Raw genomic sequence first — 21,452 nt, 5'->3', positions numbered from 1 at the left:
TTGTGTACAAGAGTAAGGAGGTAATGTTGAACTTGTATAAGACACTAATTAGGCCTCATCTGGAGTACTGCAATCAGTTCTGGGTGCCATACTTGAGGAAGGATATGAAGGTATTGGTGAGAGTTCTGAGGTGATTCACAAGAATGATTCCAGGGAAAAAGAACTGTAGCTATGAGGATAAATTGGAGAGGATCAGATTCTTTTCCTTGGAGAAAAAAAGGCTGAGAGGAGACTTGGTAGAGGTATTCAAGATCCTGAGGGGTATGGACAGGGTAAAGCTGTTCCCACTCAAAGAACATCAAGAACCAGAGGGAGTAGAAGTGATGTGAGGATGGTTGAAGCCTAGAACAAACTTCCTGAAAGGGTAATGGAGGCAGGTTCAATCGTGGTATTCAAAAGATAATTGGATTGCTTCTTGAAAAGAAATAACGTGTAATAGTGTTTCTCGTGTCGGTGCAGACTTGATGAGCTGAAGGCCCTCTTCTGCACTATGATTCTGTGAAGGTTACAGCGATAAGGCAGGGGAGTGGAACAAGGTGAAATGCTCTTTCAGAGAGTCACTGCAGGTAGGCCGAATGGCCTCCTTCTGTACCGAAAAAACATTGTGAGGACCACACAGATACAGACAGTGATTATGAGTGACAATAGATTTATTAAGCAATACAAGTTGAACTATGAAGTATTTAACAAAAGCAGCAGTATACAGCTGTGTCTTTCACGTTTCCGGACCTTGCCTCCTCGGCTATGTTTAAGTTGTCAAATGCATAACTACTTTTGTCCTTATCACTGTTTGTTTAACCACATTATTTAACAACCATAGTTGGTTTGACCACATTATTTAACAATCACATCTTGACATTTTCCAGACAAGATCAACCATCATACTTTGCACTTTGGCCTCAGCATAAAAAGGCAACTACACCCTGCAAAATGATGGCATTGGGCGGTCCACTGCGGTGATTATCCTGGTGGGAGATTGTGTACGTTACAAGACAGCATCCTTGGATAAGAACAATGTCTGCTTTTCTGCTGGTATTTCAGATGATAATTATAAGAATTGCCCTTACAATGATGGTCTGTTTGATTAAAAGGCAAGAGATAGAATATAATGGAAATATTTGCATTGACCAAAAGTTAAGCTACGAGACAATAAAAAGACAAATCTTTTTGAGCCTCAAGGTTGGGAATGTAGACATGGATAGACAGTTGGGTAAGACCTGAATAATTCTGATAACTTAACTAAACATTTCTTAATATTGAAAATCTACATAGTAATGCGAACAATCTACAATATAAGTTGGTTCAGAAGGTCATGGTGACCCGACAGTAATGGACTAATAATCTGCAAACACAGAAATAGTAACTGGAATTTAATTTAGTGATTGGAGGTTCTCTTTTCCAGTGGTCTATCCCCGTTAGGACATATCCCAATCTCTCTTTCATGTTTGTCTTATAGTCTGATGTCATAATCTCTTTACATTTCTGTGCACAGACTAGTTGGAGAACCGGTTGTCCAGCATAGCTAAGGGATGAGCAATCCTACAAATGGAGATTTGATACACAGTTTTACGAAGCCCATAGAGACCGATAACTTCTAAAAAGGGATATGAATTTCCCAGTGACCAAAGCAAAGAATCCCACAAGATTTCATGTTTTAAGACTTTTAGCGTAACTAACTAAAATCAACATTGACTAAACACGTAGTCTTGTGTTTAAATTCCCACATTTCTTTGGGCTATAACAGGCTCTCTTCTCCCTGCCCCACCAAAATGTATTCTCCAGAGTCCTTTTTAAAGCAAAGTCACTTTGCCCAAAATCTGAGAATAATCAAATTGACTTCCAGTAGCAAGGCACCCTCGGGCGACTCCTTGGTCTTTAACTCTCCACAAGCCTCATTTCTTCGAATAGGAAATCTGTTCTCAGAAGCACTCTTTGGTTATTACCCCAAAAATAGTCCTTTTTTTCTGTTTGGCATGGCAGCACCTGTTTGTGGGTCTTCTTCCCCAAATCCAACTGACTCATTCACTGATGCTAAGAGCCTATCTCAGCAAGACAACAGCCTCTTTCTTTGTGTCCAGGTGTGGAAACTTGCACCTTACTTTCAAAGTTTCAACGAGGGCCCCTGCACCCGTGGTAACCAGGTCACATGGGCTTGTCTCTGGGCACGTTCCTTCATTGACCCCTCTCCAAACTATTCCATTATGAATTAAAGGAGAATTTGGAAATGTAATCACCTAATGAAGTCCAGCATTCATAACAACAGCAACCACATTAATTATCAGAGAGAGGATGAAGAGAGTCCCCAACTGTAGTAAAGCTGGATCTTTGGTGGGGTGAACAAATCGAGGACTTCAGAGATGTTGTTGGACCCTTTGCAGTTGCAGCTGCAGCATGTGTCTGCTGGGAGCCCACTGAAAAACCGTCAATGAATCTGTCCCCAGAAATTCTATGAGGGTCAATGGTGGGACAGCTTGTCAGCTGCAAAGCCCATCCAATTATTCCAACACTAGACCCAGCCAGGAATGGGGAGGATTCCAAGTATAATTCATTTTGTAGCCACTGAGCTACATTCTTCATTTCAACTACTTCTCAGAATCTGGTAGTAGCCACAGATTTTACAGATCTGCTGCCTCACTGCACCCCTTGTTATATTACAACAACAACTTGCATTTATATAGCACTGTTAACAGCCCCAGATGTTCCATTAATAATGGTGTTATGACAGAAGAACTCACATTGGCTCACAAAGCAGGGATGACATTCAGATATCTCACATTTTGGCTGTAAGGTCTTCAAAAAGACAGCTTTGACTATTAGCCATTTTGCCAAGTGCAGTTATGTTATGACAAGTGTGTATATGAGTTACTGGATGGTTGTCTTTGGTTTTGTCGTGGGTCACTGTTCCCTTTATGACATGTTCCAATGCTTTGATGTCACAATGCAGCTGCTCAGGGTCCTGATCCATTCTGCAGTGAATCTCAACTTGGTGCCTGGCTTCTGAGGTGCTCACTTTTGCATTTTAGTTTTGTTTGTAATCATGTGTGATGATTCTGAAAAGATTCGCCGAGATAATTTGAAGCTGACTGCAGAAAACAAAGCATTAAAGCGGCAGATTACCCTCCTTAAAGAAAACGAGGAGCTGCGTAATATGCTGTCTTCTAACTGTGCACCATTGCTTGGACAGAAGCCAAACTGTTTCCCAAATTTTAGTCATTCCAACACAGCTGCAGCATCACGAGGTAATTCAATATTTGCTCTCTTTGTGGGCTGATAACAATGACAACTTATATTTATATAATGCCTTTGACATAGTAAAATATCTCAAGGCACTTCACAGGAGCACTATCTAACACATAAGATCGAATCTCGGGTGCGTTCGTCCCATGGATGAACATACAATTACACATCTCATTTTTAATACTAAGACTTGCATAGCATAAGTTTTATTTAATTGATTTAGTTTTTCTTTCCCAATTTTTTTCTGTAAATTCTCTTTCCTAGTCCTTATTTTCAATCAACCAAGCACTTGTCGATTAATCCAAGTACATAGGACTTACAAGTTAGGGAGCAGGAGTAGCCTGTTCCGCCATTCAATAAGATCATGGCTGATCTGATTGTAACCTCAACTACACATTTCCATCTACCCTTGATAACCTTTCACCCCCTTGCTTATCAAAAATCTATCTACCTCTGCTATAAAAACATCCAAAGATTCTGCTTCCAGTGCCATTTGAGGATTCCAAAGACTCACTACCCTCAGAGTAAAAATTTCTCCTGCTCTCTGTCTTAAATGAGTGACCCTTTAGTTTTAAACGGTGCCCCTAGTTCTAGATTCTCCCACAAGAGGAAATATCCTCTTCACATCGCCCCTGTTAAGACGCCCTAGGATATTATTTGTTTCAATCAAGTTGCCTCTTATTCTTCTAAACTCCAATGGATGCAAGCCTAGTCTGTCCAAGCTTTCCTCATAAGACAACTTGCCCATTCCAAGTATTAGTCTAATAAACCTTCTCTGTACTGCTTCCAACGCATTTACATCCTTAAACAAGGAGCCCAATAGTGAACACTGTACTCCAGATGTGGTCTCACCCTACAAACTGAAGCATAACCTACCAGCTTTTGTATTTAATTTCCATCGCAATTAATGATCATGTTCTAGCTTTACTAATTACTTGTTGGACCTGCATACTAGCCTTTTGTGATTCATACACTAGGATCCTAGATCCCTCTGCATCTCAGAGCTCTGCAAACTCATTTAGATAATATGCTTATTTTTCATTTTTCCTGCCAAAATGGACAATTTCACGTTTTCCCACATTATACTCCATTGCCAGGTCTTTGCCCACTCACTTAACCTATCTATACCCCTTTGTAACCGCCTTGTGTCCTCTTCACATCTAACTATCCTACCTATTTTTGTGTCATCAGCAAATTTAGCAACAAATTATACAGGCTCTGATGCCAGAGATAAATCAAACATTGGTTTTCTTAATATTGACAAATTACAAGCAAAACATCATGTTTATATACTCACTAGTCATCTATCTATCGGGTAAGCAAACTCCTAACCAATCTGGGCGAGATCTCAGCGCTGAATACCGAAGAATTACTATAAGTGCCTGATACACATCTGACAATGTCAGATCACTTGCTAAGAAGCTATCAACTCAAATTGTCATTTGATCTTTGTGCCATGTGCAACCACAATTAGTAGATTGCAATGTGGCATGACACACTCACTACAATATAGGATTTTTGTTTAATTTATGTCAGTAGATGAGATAATTTTATATGGTTCTAACCTTGTCACAATGAGGGCAATTGAAATATAAACATGTTGATTCCAAACTAATTGCAATTCATATATTGATCATTTGATGCACTTTAAATTGCATGAACCTGACATCTCCTGCTTATTTAACATTCCCCTGTGGAATCCTCCAGACCTGAGCCTTGTGTTAGCTACTATCGCACAGAGGACATTCCCATAACCCTAAGATACTTACACGAACTTCTGTATTGTTATGCTATTTTTCTATTATATCGTACACTATCCTACACCTGCTGGGTACAGTTCCACAACCCCAATTACCCTCCAGTACCTTACACAAATCATATTATTCATTAACCTTTAATAGGCTCTTCATCCGCCAGGATTCTGTTAGGCCTGATCCTTTCTTCATTGGGCATCTTGATGTGCGTACTTCCATTAAGGAATGCTGGACAGCATTAGAGAGCTTGCAGTGTGGAAATGTTCTCTCCCTAAGCTAAGGGACCCTGTCCTATCCCCAATGAGATCACCAAGAACCAAAGATCTTTGGAGTGTATGATTCAATTTGTCTATAGGAGAATTTGCATTGGTTTCCTCCTTCATGTGGCATGTATAAGTGCTACTCCAGCACCTAATTTTAAACATCACAGGGGCCATTATATGAATGCATGCTGATGATGGGGGCACATTGCCAGTGAAATACATCAGGAAATCACAGATGTGTCTGTGCTTGACCACAATTTTGTTGTAAGCTCTACTAGTGATGTATATTTGTCTGGGCTTGTAAAGAAGAAGAAATGCTGTCTGACAACCATACCAACACCAGTTCCCAATCGTTCCAGCAATTAGGTGGCAATCATAGCTCACCAACAGCAGTTGATATCTGCTGCAGTGTGGTGGTATTAGGGGAGGAGTAATAAAACATCTAAGCTAATACCTCTGACAACATGCAATAACATTTGCCTTTAAGAGTCTCTTCATAAATTCAAGCTGCATAAACCAGAGCAATAGGAAAGAATTCAAGGGCTAGGCAAGGTAGTTTGGCCCATCAAAGCCCATGTCATTGATCCTCCACATTGGCCGGCCTGTAATCCAGCTGTATAGTTCATATGTTTACTTTTGGGTTTGCTCTCATTGGTCTCTTTACACCCTCGCCAATTAATGTGTAGCCCTTTTCAAAGAGTGACAGTGAAAATTAAACACAGAAATCCATATGGTCTGATTAAAGTTTCAGCATAACTTGTGTAAACAAATGCTCCAGCTTCATATCTCAGCATTCTATTTTTTTTCTTAATTCCTTTTTCTCAACATTGAAAGTGGTGAGCTGATTGTCATTCAAAGACATTGTACATCTGTTACGTATCCGTGCTGTGTTTCTATTTATGTTGTGTTTGGTATGTCAATTGTTATGATCCCCATGAACACCAATAACTTGAAAGAACCAAACTGTTGGACAAGATTCCACTTTTTAGAACATTTACTGTAACTATCAAACCAAAATCAACATAAATTAAACATAAATTAACAGGCAAATTATATTCAATAGAAACTATAAATTACACTTTAAATAGCAGATGCAACAAAGACAGGCCTCCCAGATTTACTGACCTTTACCTTAGCAAATACTGGCACCACATGCAGTCCAAAGTCCTTCACAACTCTATACCCCGCTAGTGGAGTTCAACTCCTCTTGTCACAGAGGATTTAAGCATCAGGTTATCTCTGACAACAGCTTTACTTCGTGCACAGACATGGTTATCACCAAAAAGGCACAGAACCTCCTTAGCTCTGTTCACAACAGTCCCGATGGCAAAAACACATGGTATAGCTGGCTCAGGAAAAATCAAAGCATTGGGAATAACTTTATTTCACTATCCTGGCTGCCAAACCCTGGCTTCAGTTTTAATTGTTTATTAGCTGTCTCATACACACACGCACACACACAGCTCTTCACACAGTCATTGTGCTGTTCTGACACCCTGTACTCTGAAAACTGAACTCTGAGAGCCTTAAAACACACCACCCTGCTCTCATGCCCACATGTCTGTCCTTGGCCTGCTGCAATGTTTCAGTAAAGCTCAACGCAAACTGGAGAAACAGCACCTCATCTTCCGATTAGGCACTTTAAAGCCTTCCGGACTTAACATTGAGTTCAACAACATCAGATCATGAACTCTCTCCTCCATCCCCACCCCTTTTTCGATCCCCTTTTTCTAATAATTAATATATTTTTAAAATATATTTTTCTTTTCCCACTATTTCTATTATTATTTAAAAATTTCCATTTATTGTTTTATTGCCACCTTTTAGCCTATTTTGATCCACTAGGGCCATCTGTCACTCGCTCATCCTGCTTTCTACCCTTAATGTCACCATTAGCACATCCTTTAGCTAATATCACCATCCCTTTGACCTTTTGTCTATGACACCTTTGGCAATCTCTCCTTTGCCTCCACCTACCACTGCTTATCCAGCTCCACCTGTCTTACCCCCCTTAAACAACTTATATTTCACCTCATTTCTACTTCTCTTTAGTTCTGATGAAGAGTCATACGGGCTCGAAACGTTAACTCTGTCTTCCTCTCCACAGATGCTGTCAGACCTGCTGAGATTTTCCAGCTTTTTTTTTGTGTCTGAGAGCCCTATGTCTGTTCAGACTACTGGCTGAAATTTGACCTCTCAGTTTTGTGTTTTTTCCCCCCAATCAGCCATCACTTCCCTAGCTACCAAGGGCACAGGCTGATTTCTGAGAAGTCTGATGTGACAACCAGGAATACCAACTGGCACCCCCTCACCTTCCCAGAATCCTGGAGGTTTTTGTTTCTTTTTCATTTAGGGACTGTCTCAAAAAACTATAGGCTTCAAAACCACAATCAATGCAGACAGCACCTTGTAAACCACACATTGCATCAGACTATGGGTGGAATTGCCCCAGATTTGCACTAAGTACAGTAGAGGGCATGAGAAAGGACATTTTACCCGCCGACAGCAATTGTGGTTTTTCGCGCCGTATCATCCCATTCCCGATGCGTCCCATCTCATTAACAATGCAATCCTGGGAAATATGCCAGGTCGTTGACAGGGTGGCCTCTGATTCGCTGGCCCCACTATCACCTCAAGCCTTCAGTAATCTGGGTGCCATATTTAAAGGGCCCCCCCTGCACAGAGTTAGCACTCTTTAAGGCATCAGAAGCTGCTGGAAATTCACGGCTGCAAAAGAAAGAAACATGCTGCCCCCAAATTTAGCAATGCCTTCCTTGAGTGCCTACTGGACACAGTGGAGGCCCACTGCAAAGTCCTCTACCCCTACTCTGGGCGAAGACCAGCAAGCAAAGCGACAAATCCAGCATGGAGGCAGTGGCAGTGATGGTCAGTGCCAATGCCCTGCAAAGAGGACAGGTGATAGCGCCAGCATGCCAATGCACCGAGGTCAACACTTGGTAGGATGGTGGACGCTACAGAGACCTTGGTCCAGGACTTGCTCTGACCTGTCTGAACTGCATCACTGATGCCATAGTTGGCTTGTAACAGTGTCAACGTGAGAAGGTAGTGGGGCAGCTCGATCCTCAAGGAGTCAGCCAGGGGCCCTCGGGCACCCATAGGGAAGGAGGATCAGCAAGTGCGCACCTCGGGGCCACCCACGGGAGCGTCCAGCCCATCTGAATCCCCTCTTCCTGTGACCCCAGTAGCTCCAGCTCCACAGGCTGAGGAGGGTGCCACTGTCACACAGCAGGACCCCGAAAGCAGGCTGGGGTCCTCCAGGTCTCAGCCTTCCAGAGGATGCCTGTGAAGGTCATCACAGTAGTCAGCAGGCTGCCTCCACTCTGCTGTGGATGGCAGGGGACCTCCAAGATTTAGTGACACGGTTAGAAAGGTTAAGAAAACGTGGTTTCATCATATGGCCACTGATATTAATCACTTGCACATAACGTTGACTATTGTAAATAAACTCCCAACAATCTCACCCTGTATATGGCTCATTGTTATGATGAGCAGTGTTTGTGTCAGTCTGAAGTGAAAGTTTGGTTCCTGCACAATATAAAGGCAGGTATTTCAATCCAGGGTCTCCTCCCTGTGCTTAATGCAACCTTCCCAGCACACTGATGGAGCACCTTCACAGTCACTGGACACACCAGTCCTGCCTGCACCTCGATGGAGCTTATCATTGCTGCCAGAATGTCCTGGGCCAGCGGCACAGAGTTCTGTCATTTTCTTTGTGTGCTCTCAGCACCTTTGAAGTGTGGCTGGCCCCTGGTCTCATCAGCATCTGTGTCCGGTGACAGTGTGGTCCTAAAGGGCTCAGCTCATGGATTATGCCATAGAATCATGCAAAGTTAAAGTTTCCCCACTATATCTCCATGATATGACCCTGTTCACAGAACACAAGCTATCTGCCATCAGCCAGACAGGAGTCAGACATTCACCTAAGCTCTGTGAGGGTCGATGGAGTGTCCCCACTGCACGTCGTCATCATCCTCCTGGAATGTAGCGACAATGGGCATCCGCTGCATCTCCATAACAGAAGCCTATCACAGAGGATATGTGCGCTGCCATCCGCTGGACAGGAGTCAAACATTCACAGATGCAATGTGAGGATCAATGGAATCATCTCACTGCACGTCGTTGTCATCCTTCACAAATCTAACGGCTGTGAGGGCCTCCTGAATGCCCCTGCTTCATCTTGACATGCAGCTCCTCCATCTCCTCCTCAGCCAGCTCCTCCCACCCCCCCAACCGTTGCAGCATCAGGTTGTGAAGGGCGCACCAGATGACAACAATTGCAGGGCTCCACCAGACCAGCCCAGGCACTAGAACTTCATTTTCAACACCCCAATGGTTTGCTCCACCAAAGTGCATGTTGCAGCATGAGCCTTGTACCTTCTATCTCCTGCATTCTGAGGCCACTGTACAGGCTTCATCAGCCACATCCTCTGTGGGTAGCCCTTGTCCCTGAGGAAGCAACCCTGCAGCCTCTGTGGACCTTGGGAGACATCAGCGATCTGAGACCTACTGAGAATGTAGGAGTTGTGGCCACTGTGGGAATTGTGTGCAGACCTGTAGGATGAGTTTGTGGTGGTCACATACCAGCTAAACATTCAGCGAGTGGAAGTCCATGTGGTTGACATACTTGACTGCTTGTCACGGAGATCTAAGTGCCATATGAGTGCAGTCAATGGCACCCTGCACCTGTGGGAAACCTGAGATCTGAGCAAATCCCAGTGTTTTTGCTTCCTGGCTTCCCTGATCCCGGGCGAAACGCATAAAGTTGTATGCCTTCTCGAATATGATGTCTGTGACCTCCTGGATGCACTTGTGTGTGGAGGCTTGTGAGATCTCACAGAGGACACCTGTGGAGCCCTAAAAGGAGTGACTGGTGTAAAAATTGAGCACTGTAGTCACTTTCACAGCCACTAGCATTAATGTCCTCTAAGTCCCTATGGCGCCAAATCCAGCAGCAGGTGGCATATATGACCAGCCAGTTCCCTGGACATCCGCAGTCTTCGGCAACACTGGTTCTCAGTCATCTGCAGGAATGACAAGCACCGTCTGTAGACCCTGGGTACTCCTGCAAGATGAAAGAGAGAGATGCATAGGTTAGCATTGCTCTCCTGGGGACCTCTTATGGTTATGTGTGTGGCTCCAGTTCCATCAAAGCCTCTTAACGAGTGCCGGAGAGTGCTGGCTATCACTTGGATGGGCAGAGTTTAGTGCACCGCATGGCTGTCCGAAACCCCACCCAACTCTGCCCCACTCCACCTGACCAGTTGGCAGCAGCTTCACCCACTGGACTGCATGCTGTGCGCTCAGCTCAGGTGCAGGCATTCTCCTAGGCCACACTGCAACGTTGCACTGTTAGCTTGAACCATCGGGGAAAATGATCCAAAACTTAATGAAGACATTGCAAGTGCTGTGAGCATCTCCACCAGTGGCTGCTCCCTGGCCAGCTTTCACAAAGAGATTGCAAAACTTGCCCAGTCATCCAATTATTCTGCAGACCACTAAAACGCTTCATTAATTTGCAGTCTGTGCCTGAGGGGTGCAAAGTTCAGGAGCATTTGGTGGCACTTTCATGCCTCTGCGTTGCTTGAGTGGGGCAGATAAGCTAGAGGCCTGACTCTAGGCATGTCAATGTAGCTGTGTCTGAACTGTCAGCTACAGAAGAATACTCACTTTCTACAAAGCTTCCCTAATGTGTGCGGCCGCTTCCCTCCCCCAGTACCATAAGACTGTGTTGCCTCCCCCCCACTCCCCCCCAACTCACCCCAACTGTAGGGCAGCTCTTGCCCGGGCACTGCACTGTCAGTCAGTCAGGAAAAAGCAACTTGCCTTTGCTCTCACCTGAATGCACAGCACCTTGAAGTCAAACAGGCGACCCTCGCGAGCGGTGCACAACATTAGTGTGCACTCACCTCCAAGTTGCCATAAGACCATAAGACATAGGAGCAGAAATTAAGCCATTCAGCCCATCGAGTCTGCTCCACCATTCAATTATGGCTGATAAGTTGCCCTCAGTGTTCAGTTCGCCGATGCACGCCTTTTGAGTGCCGTTGTGTAATCAGCGTGCAATCATGCTGATGTGCCCGGGTAATCCAGCATGGGGGGGGGGGGCGGAGATGATTCCAGCGAGCAGGGCTTATAATGAGATTCTAAAGTATTGAAGTTAGGTTCCTGACGTGTAGCAGTTTGAAAGATGGCCTGGCATTGAGGGCAGAGCAGATGATCGTAAACTGGTTTTACGATGGCGCAAAACCGATTTTTGGCCTTCTTGTCATATGGTCCGCTCATATCCGCCATGATACCGAATGCTAACGGGGGTGGAAAATTCTGGCCTATATCTCTCTTTATTTCCTCCAAAATGCTTGCATTTATCAGCATTAAATTTAATTTGTTATTTCTCTGTCCAACTGATGTAAGCCCAGGCATTCCTATTGTCAGTGTAATCAAACACTGTATAATCATACAAACACTTTACACACTCATATAACATTATTTAGTAGAGTAGTTTACACCCAGACTTATAATGTTCCCATAGAACATTACCTGTAACATCTATATCTATGTGCAGAATTTTACACCTTGCAGGCAGGCGTGCACCCAACCTGATTGGGCATAAAATCACGCGAGATGACTTTGGGCGAGCATCCCAATGTCATCCCACACACATGCAATCTTCAGGTTGGTGGGTCGCTTAATGACCACTAAAAACCCCACTGATCCAGATTTTACATTGCCTGTGCGATTTCACACTCGTCGCACGCGCAAAACGGGCAGCCCACTTTTTGCAAAACCTCATCCAAGAGCAGAATAAAAAGGGTCAGCAGCATTGCCGTTGTGAGTAGTGAGGAGTTTAGGAGATAGGTTGCTTATTTGATCTTGACAGCTTTATCTCAGTTCTGAGCTTCATTCTTAGCATTTCTAGGCCTCATTTCAGGACTCATTGGTGTCTCCAAGGCCCCCAGAGAATTTTGACCATGTAGATCCTTCCAGGTATCAGACAGCCTTCTGTAACCCTGATAATGGGGTTATGGTCTCCGCTGGATGCACCTCTTTTAAGGAGGAAGAGAGGGGCAGAAGGGAGAGGAGGCCAGGTGTCCCAATGCAGCTTCCAGAGGAGCGACCTGTGGGAGGAGAGATGCAGGGCCAGCAGGAAGGGGCCACAGAAGACGCCACTATCCTGCTGCCAGGATTTACAGACAGCGATCAGCTAACTCAATATGTCTGAGGTGCAATACCAAAGGAGGCTCCACCTCTCCAGGGAGACTGTGACCTCCATTTGTCATATGATTGGGCCTGAGATCGCCTCCAACTATGTGGGTGAATACAAGTCTGTGTAAGGTACTCTGGCAGCAACCATGATGCTTATATCCTGAGAAACTCCCAGATGCCAAGGCTATTCAGTGCTCCAGCCCAAGTGAATGGATGGCTGCTGGGTGACAAGGGCTATTCATTGAAAAGGTGGCTTATGACACCTCTCTGCCACCCAAGAACAGAAGCAGAGCAACATTATAATAGGAGTCATGCTTCCACAAGGGCAGTGATAGAGAGGACCATAGGTCTTCTGAGGATACACTTCTGATGACTGGACCATTCAGAGGGAGCACTACAAAAACCCCCAAATGGGTGCCACTGATAGTGGTTGCATGCTGCGCTCTCCACAATCTGGCACTGGCAATGGGGGACCCGTTGGAGGAAGAAGATCCATGACACTGCTCCATAGGCCACAGATGATGAATCCAGTAGTGAGTGAGAAGAGGAACATGGTAAGGAGAAGGCTGAGGGTGTGGAGGCAGACCTCTGGATCCTTCAGGGATGCAGGGACACCAGGGGTGCCTTGATCCAATGCTCCTTCAGCTAGGCTGCTTCATTTCATGCCAGGGGTGCCACCTTCATCCCAGATGTCTGAAATGACCCTTTCATTTGAATGCAAAGTCCACTCAGTGCCTGTGCAATAAAGTTTAGAGCCATTCACATCCAGCATTACATACTGGCGTACCCTGCACCAAAAGAAAAGGTGAAGCATATTCAGGCCATTACGACAAAAGCAAAATTTATATAATTTTCACACTCAAAATAAATTAACATTACCATCCCTGGTGTTCATGCCACACCAGTAAACATATAAGCAAACCATTACAAACAGAAGATCACCTGTGAACAGTCGCACTTGTGCTCATGGTGCCTTAAACTTAGGTTTACGAGCGCTACATCTTGGTGGCAGCGGCATTGGAGACAGCCTGCTGACTGTGCTGTCTTGTTGGCCTTGATGACCTTGGCAGTCGTCCTCTAGCCAGTGGAGCAAATGCTGGCCTCGCCTGGGAGGTAGTGGCCAGTGCCACGGCTGGCATCTCCCCAGTCATCGCAGCCCCATCAGACATAATGGTCACTGGCAGAAGGGCGGAGGAGCTGCTGTCATCATCCAGAGCGCCCTAAGAGGAGCCTGCAGAGACGATAAGCATGTCATGCACCAACGTGAGGTCACCCTGAACCTCCCTGTTTGCCATTGATGGACAGGCACCTAGCTGGGATACTGGTTTCCTCATCCATTTCCCACACTGGTACTGACCACCTGATATCATTGCCTGTGTGAGGGTTGCAAGTCTGAGCACAATCCCAGGAAACCTAATTCTGTTCTGCTTGGTTCAGAGAGCAGGTGTGACGCAGGTGTAGCTGAAGCCCAGCGGTGGGGTGGCTCTTCGAGGTCCTGAGAACGAGTGCCTGCTGGTGAATCTAAGGGAGAACAACGCCATTTAAGTTATCACACTGTCACTGTGCATGCCAGGCACCTTGATGAGACAATGGAGATCTGTATCATGGTGCCATTGCCTTTTAATGATCAATGGGGACTCCAGTTTTGAGGCTACTAAGAATGCATGCACAATCTGAAACTTTCACCTATGTGCACTGAACACTTACCTTCGTCAGAGACCCTGGCTTTCCACAATTGGCTGAACAAGGTGGGTGGCAGCTTTCCAGCTCCAAAGCCCCCTGGTCAAACCTCATCACTATTAGGAGATTTGGGGGACCTGCGCCTGGACATTGACTTCTCTATGTTGCTGTGGTTCATCTTTTGAAAGGACAGAGGAACATTGATTAATCCACTCTCTACCCGTAGCGCCATTGCAGCCTCACCAACTCTACCTGAGGAACATCTTGCAGGGCACATCCGAGTCGTGGCTTTTGAGTTGTAAGGCACTCAGTCCAAGCAGCCAGGGCTCACCTCCTTGATCAGCTCCGGCGTCTTTGATAGTTGGCACTCAGACTCTAACACCCCTGAGCTCCACAGAGGGGATGGCCAGCCCTTAACACTTCTCCACACTGATCCATGCCAACACGGTACTCACCCTTGCCGAGCGCAGCAGGTCGTTGAAACATGTGTGCCGCACAACGTTGTGGCTGCCCCCTCCTCCCAAGCCTTTTTAGTCTGGTGCAGCGGCCTTCTGCCATCTTTGGGAACGAGAGTGTCCCTCCTGGCAGCCACCTCCTCCAAGAGGACCGCGATGCACTCGTCCAAGAAACAGGGGCGTGGTGAGGGGGGGTTGCCGAGTGCCCATCCAACCTCCCCTCCCGCCTGGCATCTCCACCCACTGTTGAGGCCATAGCTTAAGTCTCCAGACCGCAGAATATGATTCTTCCATGGCAGCTTTCAAGGAGGTGCCTCTGCCATTTTTAAACCACCCGTGGGGTTGCCATTTGACCCGGCATCTGACAGGCCCCCGCCCAGCTCTTCTTGAACATTGGGAGGACATGTTTCACGCTGGGCAGGCCTCAATTGGCATGAAATTGCGATCGTGGGCCAACCACGATCGGGGGCCTGTTTCCCAACCGCTCTCGGTCCCACCGATCTTCTGCACCCACCAAGGGTAAATTTCAGGCCTATGGCACACCTTGAATTCTTTCTTGTTTGCAGATTTAACAAACTAAAACTGTTTTCTGAAAACCATTTGTTGATGGAACCTCTGAAATTCCTTCTTGAAACCCATTAAGATTTCTTCTTCCACCATTCATAATCTGTTTCATATAATTGCCTCCATGTTAGTGAAACAATTCTCCTGAACTTTTTAATTTATTTTGATATGCTTAATTTGTAAATATGGCCTCTTGTACTTAAACTAATACTGGATAAAATTGATTTGAAAGTTTTTTTCTTATGAGTGATAACGAGCAACCAGTGGCCAACATGGATACCGGAGAAGAAGATCCTGCCTGACCAGCCTCCTAGACTTTTATTTTTGCAAGAAATATTGCAAAGGATGGACTGTGGAAATCTGAATTATGTGGTTCCCTGTTACTCTCCCTGCCCCACAATCATAAGGGAACCTGTCCTCCCAGGACAAGGGTAACCCTGTCCTCACCCTTCCAGTAGAAGGGGAACCTGATCCTTCACCATCCTAAGATTCCTAAGTTCCCTGACCATCCCAAATGGGCCTTGATCTCTCATCACCCCCAGAAGAGGGGAACTGGAATCCTCACCTTGCCAATCCAGCTTTGGTGAAACAAATTTTTTATGCATTCCTCCTTATTGCATAGTCTACCTCAACCTTTCCTCCGCTAACTCATAACCATGTTATTTCATCACATTAGGAGCATAAGAACATAGAAAATAGGAGCAGGAGTAGATTATATGGCCCCCTGAGCCTTCTCTAACATTCACTACAGTCATGACTGATCTGTCTCAACCCCACTTTCCCACCTGCTCCTGGTATTCCTTGATTCCCTGAGAGACCAAAAATCGGTCTGTCTCAGCCTTAAATATACTCAGAGATTGAGCAGCTGCAACTCTCTGGGGTAGAGAATTTTAAAGATTCACAACCTTTTGAGTAAAGAAATTTCTCCTCACCTCAGTCCTAAATGATCGCCCCCTTATCCTGAGACTGTTCTAGATTCACCAGCCAGGGGAAACAACCTTTCAGTGTCTACCCTTTAGAATCTTAAATTGCATCTGCCACTTCTCCATCCACTCATCCAGTTTATTAAAATCCTTTTATGTTTGTGTGATAGTCATCATTTGCCTTTACTCCCAGTTAAGTATTATGTGCAAATTTGGACATTTTGAATGCTGAAATGTCATTTTTCTCTGAACATTATTGAACGAATTGATGTTCTTATGGTAGGGTACTGAACTCAGCACTAAATATTCCAAATGAAGTCTCACCCTTGCCTTGTTAAAAAAATAGAATAACTTGTTTTGATTGCTAATCAAGAGCTCTTCAGATGCATTTCTACTTGTTTGTTGACTAGATAATAATATAGGCCATTCACATTGGAAAATTAAACGTGTATTTGATGTATGTGTGAGAAGTTGGTGTCCCCCAATACTTTGAGGTGTTAGCTTTTCACCACACATATTAATGGCTTTGATGAAGGATTAAGGATCTGTACATCCAAATTTGTGGACTGCAAGAAACTTAGGAGGCACAGTGAGGCATGTAGATGGGAACTGAAAGTTATGAAGGGGCATTGACTGACTAAGCGAGGAGCAAAACTGTGGCAGGCAGAGTTCAATGTGGGGAAGTATGAGGGCCATCCACTTTGGATTTGTAAAAGACAGAAAAGAATATTTTCTAAAAGATGAGAAACTAGGAACTATGGAGGAGTAAAGAGAAATGGGGTTTTCATGTGCCCAAATCACTAAAAGCTAGTGCACAGATAAAAAGGCCTTTGTCTCAGGCAGACAAGAACAGAAGGGGGAGGAAGTTATCCTTCAATTGTTTAGATCTCTGGTTAGAACCGTTCTGGAGTATCACATTCTATTCAAGACACTGCACCTGCGGAAGGATTTATTGGTCTTGGAACGTAGTTCCACCAGAAAGAAATTGGGATTTAAAGGGTAAAACCATGAGAGAATAGTGGAACAAGCTCTAAGCGCTGAATGTCTAAACCTATTCCTATCGGAAATGGTATGTCAGTGTTAACCACTGAATATATCCAATCAATTTGAATTTTGTAATCAAGAAGGCTGATGGTGTAATGAAATGCATCTCAAGAGCACTTTGATCTTATGTTATTCTAGCCTCATTTGGAATATTGTGTTCAGTTTTAGGCAAAGGGTGTTTTGGAGAGGCTTCAGAGAACAGCACCAAGGAAGATGCCACATGCCAAGCTAAAAAGAAAGATGTGCAGAACTGAACTATTCATCGGTTAAAAAAGCTGAGAGAATGAGGTTTTTGAAATGCTGAAAGGAATGAATAATATGGATGAAGGGGTTGTTTAGTTTAAGCTTAAGGGTAATTAAAAATCATTAATATAAAATTATCAAACTTTAACTAGTATTGAGATTATGTGGAATAGATTCATAGCAAGCAGATATGTAAATAGAAATTGAGACTGCTACTTAAATTCTGTCATCACAACATAAATTCACAAAATAACACTTAACAATTGTCTCCCTCAGCAGCTCTGTTTATCTGTGTTTTAAGAACAAAGAAAAGTACAGCACAGGAACAGGCCCTTCGGCCCTCCAAGCCTGCGCCAATCATATTGCCCATGAACATTTTACACTTCTGGGGCCCGTAACCCTCTATTCCCATCCTGTTCATGTACTTGTCAAGCTGCATCTTAAACACCACCATCGTACCTGCTTCCAGCACCTCCTCTGGCAGTGAATTCCAGACATTCACTACCCTCTGCATAAAAAACTTGCCCCGCACATCTCCTCTAAATTTTTCTCCTCTCACCTTAAATCAATGTCCCCTAGTAATTGACTCTTCCACCCTGGGAAAAAGCTTCTGACTACCTACTCTGTCCATGCTACTCATAATTTTGTAAACTTCTATCAAGCTGCCCCTCAATCTCCGTTACTCCAGTGAGAACAATCCGAGTTTCTCCAACCTCTCCTCGTAGCTAATAACCTCCAGACCAGGCAGCATCCTGGTAAACCTCCTCTGCACCCTCTCCAACGCCTCCATATCCTTCTGGAATGTGGCGACCAGAATTGCATGCAATATTCCAAGTGTGGCCTAACCAAGGTTCTATATATTTTGTGTTGGTTAAGATTGCCGCATTAAGAATACTATGCCTGAAAGGGTGATGGAAGCAGATTCAATAATAACTTTCAAAATGGAATTGGATAAATAATTGGGGAAAAAAATCAGAGCCATAGGGAAAGGATAGAAGAATGAAACAAATTGGCTAACTCTGGGATTGAGTCAGCATAGCCATGATGGACCGAAGGATTCTTCCGTGCTGAAAGATTCTATGAATATTACACGGCCAACAAAATCTCATATCACTTGGGCTCTGGTCACTTGTTATCTGTCTGCATTGGGTGTTTTTTTTTTCATTCACAGGATGTGGGCTTTGCTGGCTGGGCCAGCATTTATTGTCCATCCCTAATTGCCCTTGAGAAGGTGGTGGTGAACTGCCTTCTTGAACTGCTGCAGTCCGTATGATGTAGGTACACCCACACTGCTGTTAGGAAGGGAGTTCCAGGATTTTGACCCAGCAACAGTGAAGGAATGGCGATATATTTCCAAGTCAGGATAGTAAGTGACTTGGAAGGGAACTTCCAAGTGGTGGTGTTCCCATCTATATGCTGCCCTTGTCCTTCTAGATGATATTGGGCATGGGTTTGGAAGATGCTGTCAAAGGAGCTTTGGTGAATACCTGCAGTACATCTTGTAGATGGTACACACTGCTGCTACTGTGCGTCGGTGGTGGAGGGAGTGAATGTTTGTGGATGTAGTGCTAATCAAGTGGGCTGCTTTGTCCTGGACTGTGTCAAGCTTCTTGAGTGTTTTGGGAGCTGTACTCATCCAGGCAAATAGAGAGTATTCCATCACGCTCCTGACTTGTGCCTTGTATATGGTGGACAGGCTTTGGGGAGTCAGGAAGTGGGTTACTTGTGGAACAATTCCTAGCCTCTGAACTGCTCTTGTAGCCATAGAATTTACATGGCTAGTCCAATTCAGTTTCTGGTCAATGATAACTCCCAGGATGTTGATAGTGGGGGATTCAGTGATGGTAATACCATTGAACATCAAGGGGCGATGGTTGGATTCTGTGGAGGTGGTCATTGCCTGACACTTGTGTGGTGTGAATGCTACTTGCCACTTGTCAGCCCAAGCCTGGACATTGTCCAGGTCTTGCTGCATTTGGACATGGACTGCTTCAGTATCTGAGGAGTCACAAAGGGTGTTGAACATTGTGTAATCATCAGCGAACATCCCCACTTCTGACCTTATGATGAAAAGGTCATTGATGAAGCAGCTAAAGGTAATTGGGCTGAGGCCACTACCCTGGGGAACGCCTGCGATGATGTCCTGGAACTGAGATGACTGACCTCCAACAACCACAACCATCTTACTTTGTGCTAGGTATGACTCCAACCAGTGGAGAGTTTTCCCCCTGATTCCAATTGACTCCAGTTTTGCTAGGGCTCCTTGATGACACACTCTGTCTAATGTGGCCTTGATGTCAAGGGCAGTCACTCTCACCTCACCTCTGGAGTTCAGCTCTTTTGCCCATGTTTGAACCAAGACTGTAATGAGTTCAGGAGCTGTGTGGCCCAGGCGGAATCCAAACTTGGCGTGCTGCTTGATAGCACTGTTGTTGACCCCTTCCATTACTTTACTGATGATGGAGAGTATACTGATGGGGTGGTAATTGGCTGGGTTGGATTTGCACTGCTTTTTGTGAACAGGGCATACCTGGGCAATTTTCCACATAGCCAGGTAAATGCCAACATTGTAGCTGTACTGGAACAGCTTGGCAATGGGTGCGGCAAGTTCTGGAGCACAAAAGAAAATCCAAAGTTATTTTACAAGTACATTAAGAGTAAGAGAATAAGTAGGGAAAGAGTAGGACCATGGTGGTAATTTGTGTGTGGAGTCTGAAGATATAGGTAGGGTTCTAAATGAATATTTTATGCCGGTGTTCACAAGTGAGAGGGACGACGTGGGTATGGAAATCAGGCAGAAGGACTGTGATATAATTAAAGAAATTAGCATAGAAAGGGAGGAGGTTTAAAGTGGTCTGGAAGGCTTAAAAGTAGAAAATGTATTCCAGGCTGTTGAGTGAGGCAAGGGATGAGATAGCAGGGGCACTGAAAATAATTTTCAATACCTCTCTGGCCATAGGAGAGGCGTCAGAGGACTGGAGAACAGCCAATGTGGTACCTTAATTCAAGAAGGGAAGAAGGGATAAACCAGGGAACTACAGGCCAGTCAGTGGTGGGGAAACTATTGGAAGCAGTTCTGAGGGACAGAATTAATCTACACTTGGAGAGGCAGGGATTAATCAAGGACAGTCAGCATGGTTTTGTTAAGGGGAAGTCATGTCTGACCAATTTGCTTGAATTTTTCGAAGAGGTGACCAGGTGTGTAGATGAGGGCAATGCATTTGACGTAGTCTACTTGGGCTTCAGCAAGGCTTTTGATAAGGTCTGCATGTGAAACTGATAATGAAGGTAAGAGTCCATGGGATCCAAGGCAATTTGGCAAATTGGATCCAGAATTGGCTGAGCAGCAGGAAGCAGAGGGTGATGGTCGAGGGGTGTTTTTGTGACTGGATGCCTGTGTCCAGTGGGGTTCCACAGGGATCGGTGTTGGGTCCCTTGCTGTTTGTGGTATATATAAATGATTTAGACTTGAATGTAGGAGGATTGATCAGTAAGTTCGCAGATGACAAAAATTGGTGGGGTGGTAAATAGTGAGGAGGATAGCCTTAGATTTCAGGAGGGCTGGTCAGATGGGCTGATCAGTGGCAAATGGAATTTAATCCGAATCAGTGTGGGCAGGACAAACAAGGTGTGGCAATACACGATGAATGGTAGGACCCTGGGAAGTACCGAGGATCAGAGAGACCTTGGTGTACATGTCCACCAGTCCCTTAAGGTAGAGGGACAGGTAGATAAGGTGGTTAGGAAGGCATATGGAATACTTGCCTTTATTAGCCGAGGCATAGAATATAAGAGCAAGGATGTTATGCTGGAACTGTATAAAACGCTGGTTAGGCCACAGCTAGTGTATTGCATGCAGTTCTGGAATCCGCATTACAGGAAGGATGTGATTGCACGAGAGAGACTGCAGAGGAGATTTACCAGGATTTTTCCTGGGCTGGAGAGTTTTAGTTATGAGGAGAGATTGGATAGACTGGGGTTATTTTCCCTGGAGCAGAGGAGATTGAGGGGGGACATAATTGAGGTGTATAAAATTATGAGGGGCACAGATAGGGTAGACAGGAA

The 21,452-nt window shown here is 44.8% G+C and overlaps 2 protein-coding genes across 3 annotated transcripts in view; both read left to right on the top strand.

Annotated features, from left to right (window-relative positions):
• lss (lanosterol synthase (2,3-oxidosqualene-lanosterol cyclase)) overlaps positions 1–1,116 on the top strand; it is a 140,317-nt gene extending 139,201 nt beyond the window's left edge. The window contains exon 23 of one of the 2 annotated variants that reach the window (XM_041200564.1): positions 867–1,116. In XM_041200564.1, the coding sequence (XP_041056498.1) occupies positions 867–934 (68 nt within the window). In that variant the 3' untranslated portion in view covers positions 935–1,116. The remainder of the gene's footprint in view (positions 1–866) is intronic. The other variant, XM_041200562.1, reaches the window with a different exon arrangement.
• Positions 1,117–3,037: 1,921 nt separating this feature from the next.
• Positions 3,038–21,452, top strand: part of LOC121284723 (speriolin-like protein) — a 40,034-nt gene continuing 21,619 nt past the window's right edge. Inside the window, exon 1 of the mRNA XM_041200275.1 lies at positions 3,038–3,239. Within this exon, the coding sequence (XP_041056209.1) occupies positions 3,038–3,239 (202 nt within the window). The remainder of the gene's footprint in view (positions 3,240–21,452) is intronic.

The sequence above is a fragment of the Carcharodon carcharias genome, chromosome 12, assembly GCF_017639515.1.
Source record: "Carcharodon carcharias isolate sCarCar2 chromosome 12, sCarCar2.pri, whole genome shotgun sequence".
NCBI lineage: Eukaryota > Metazoa > Chordata > Chondrichthyes > Lamniformes > Lamnidae > Carcharodon > Carcharodon carcharias.
This window is presented reverse-complemented; position numbering and strand designations above follow the sequence as displayed.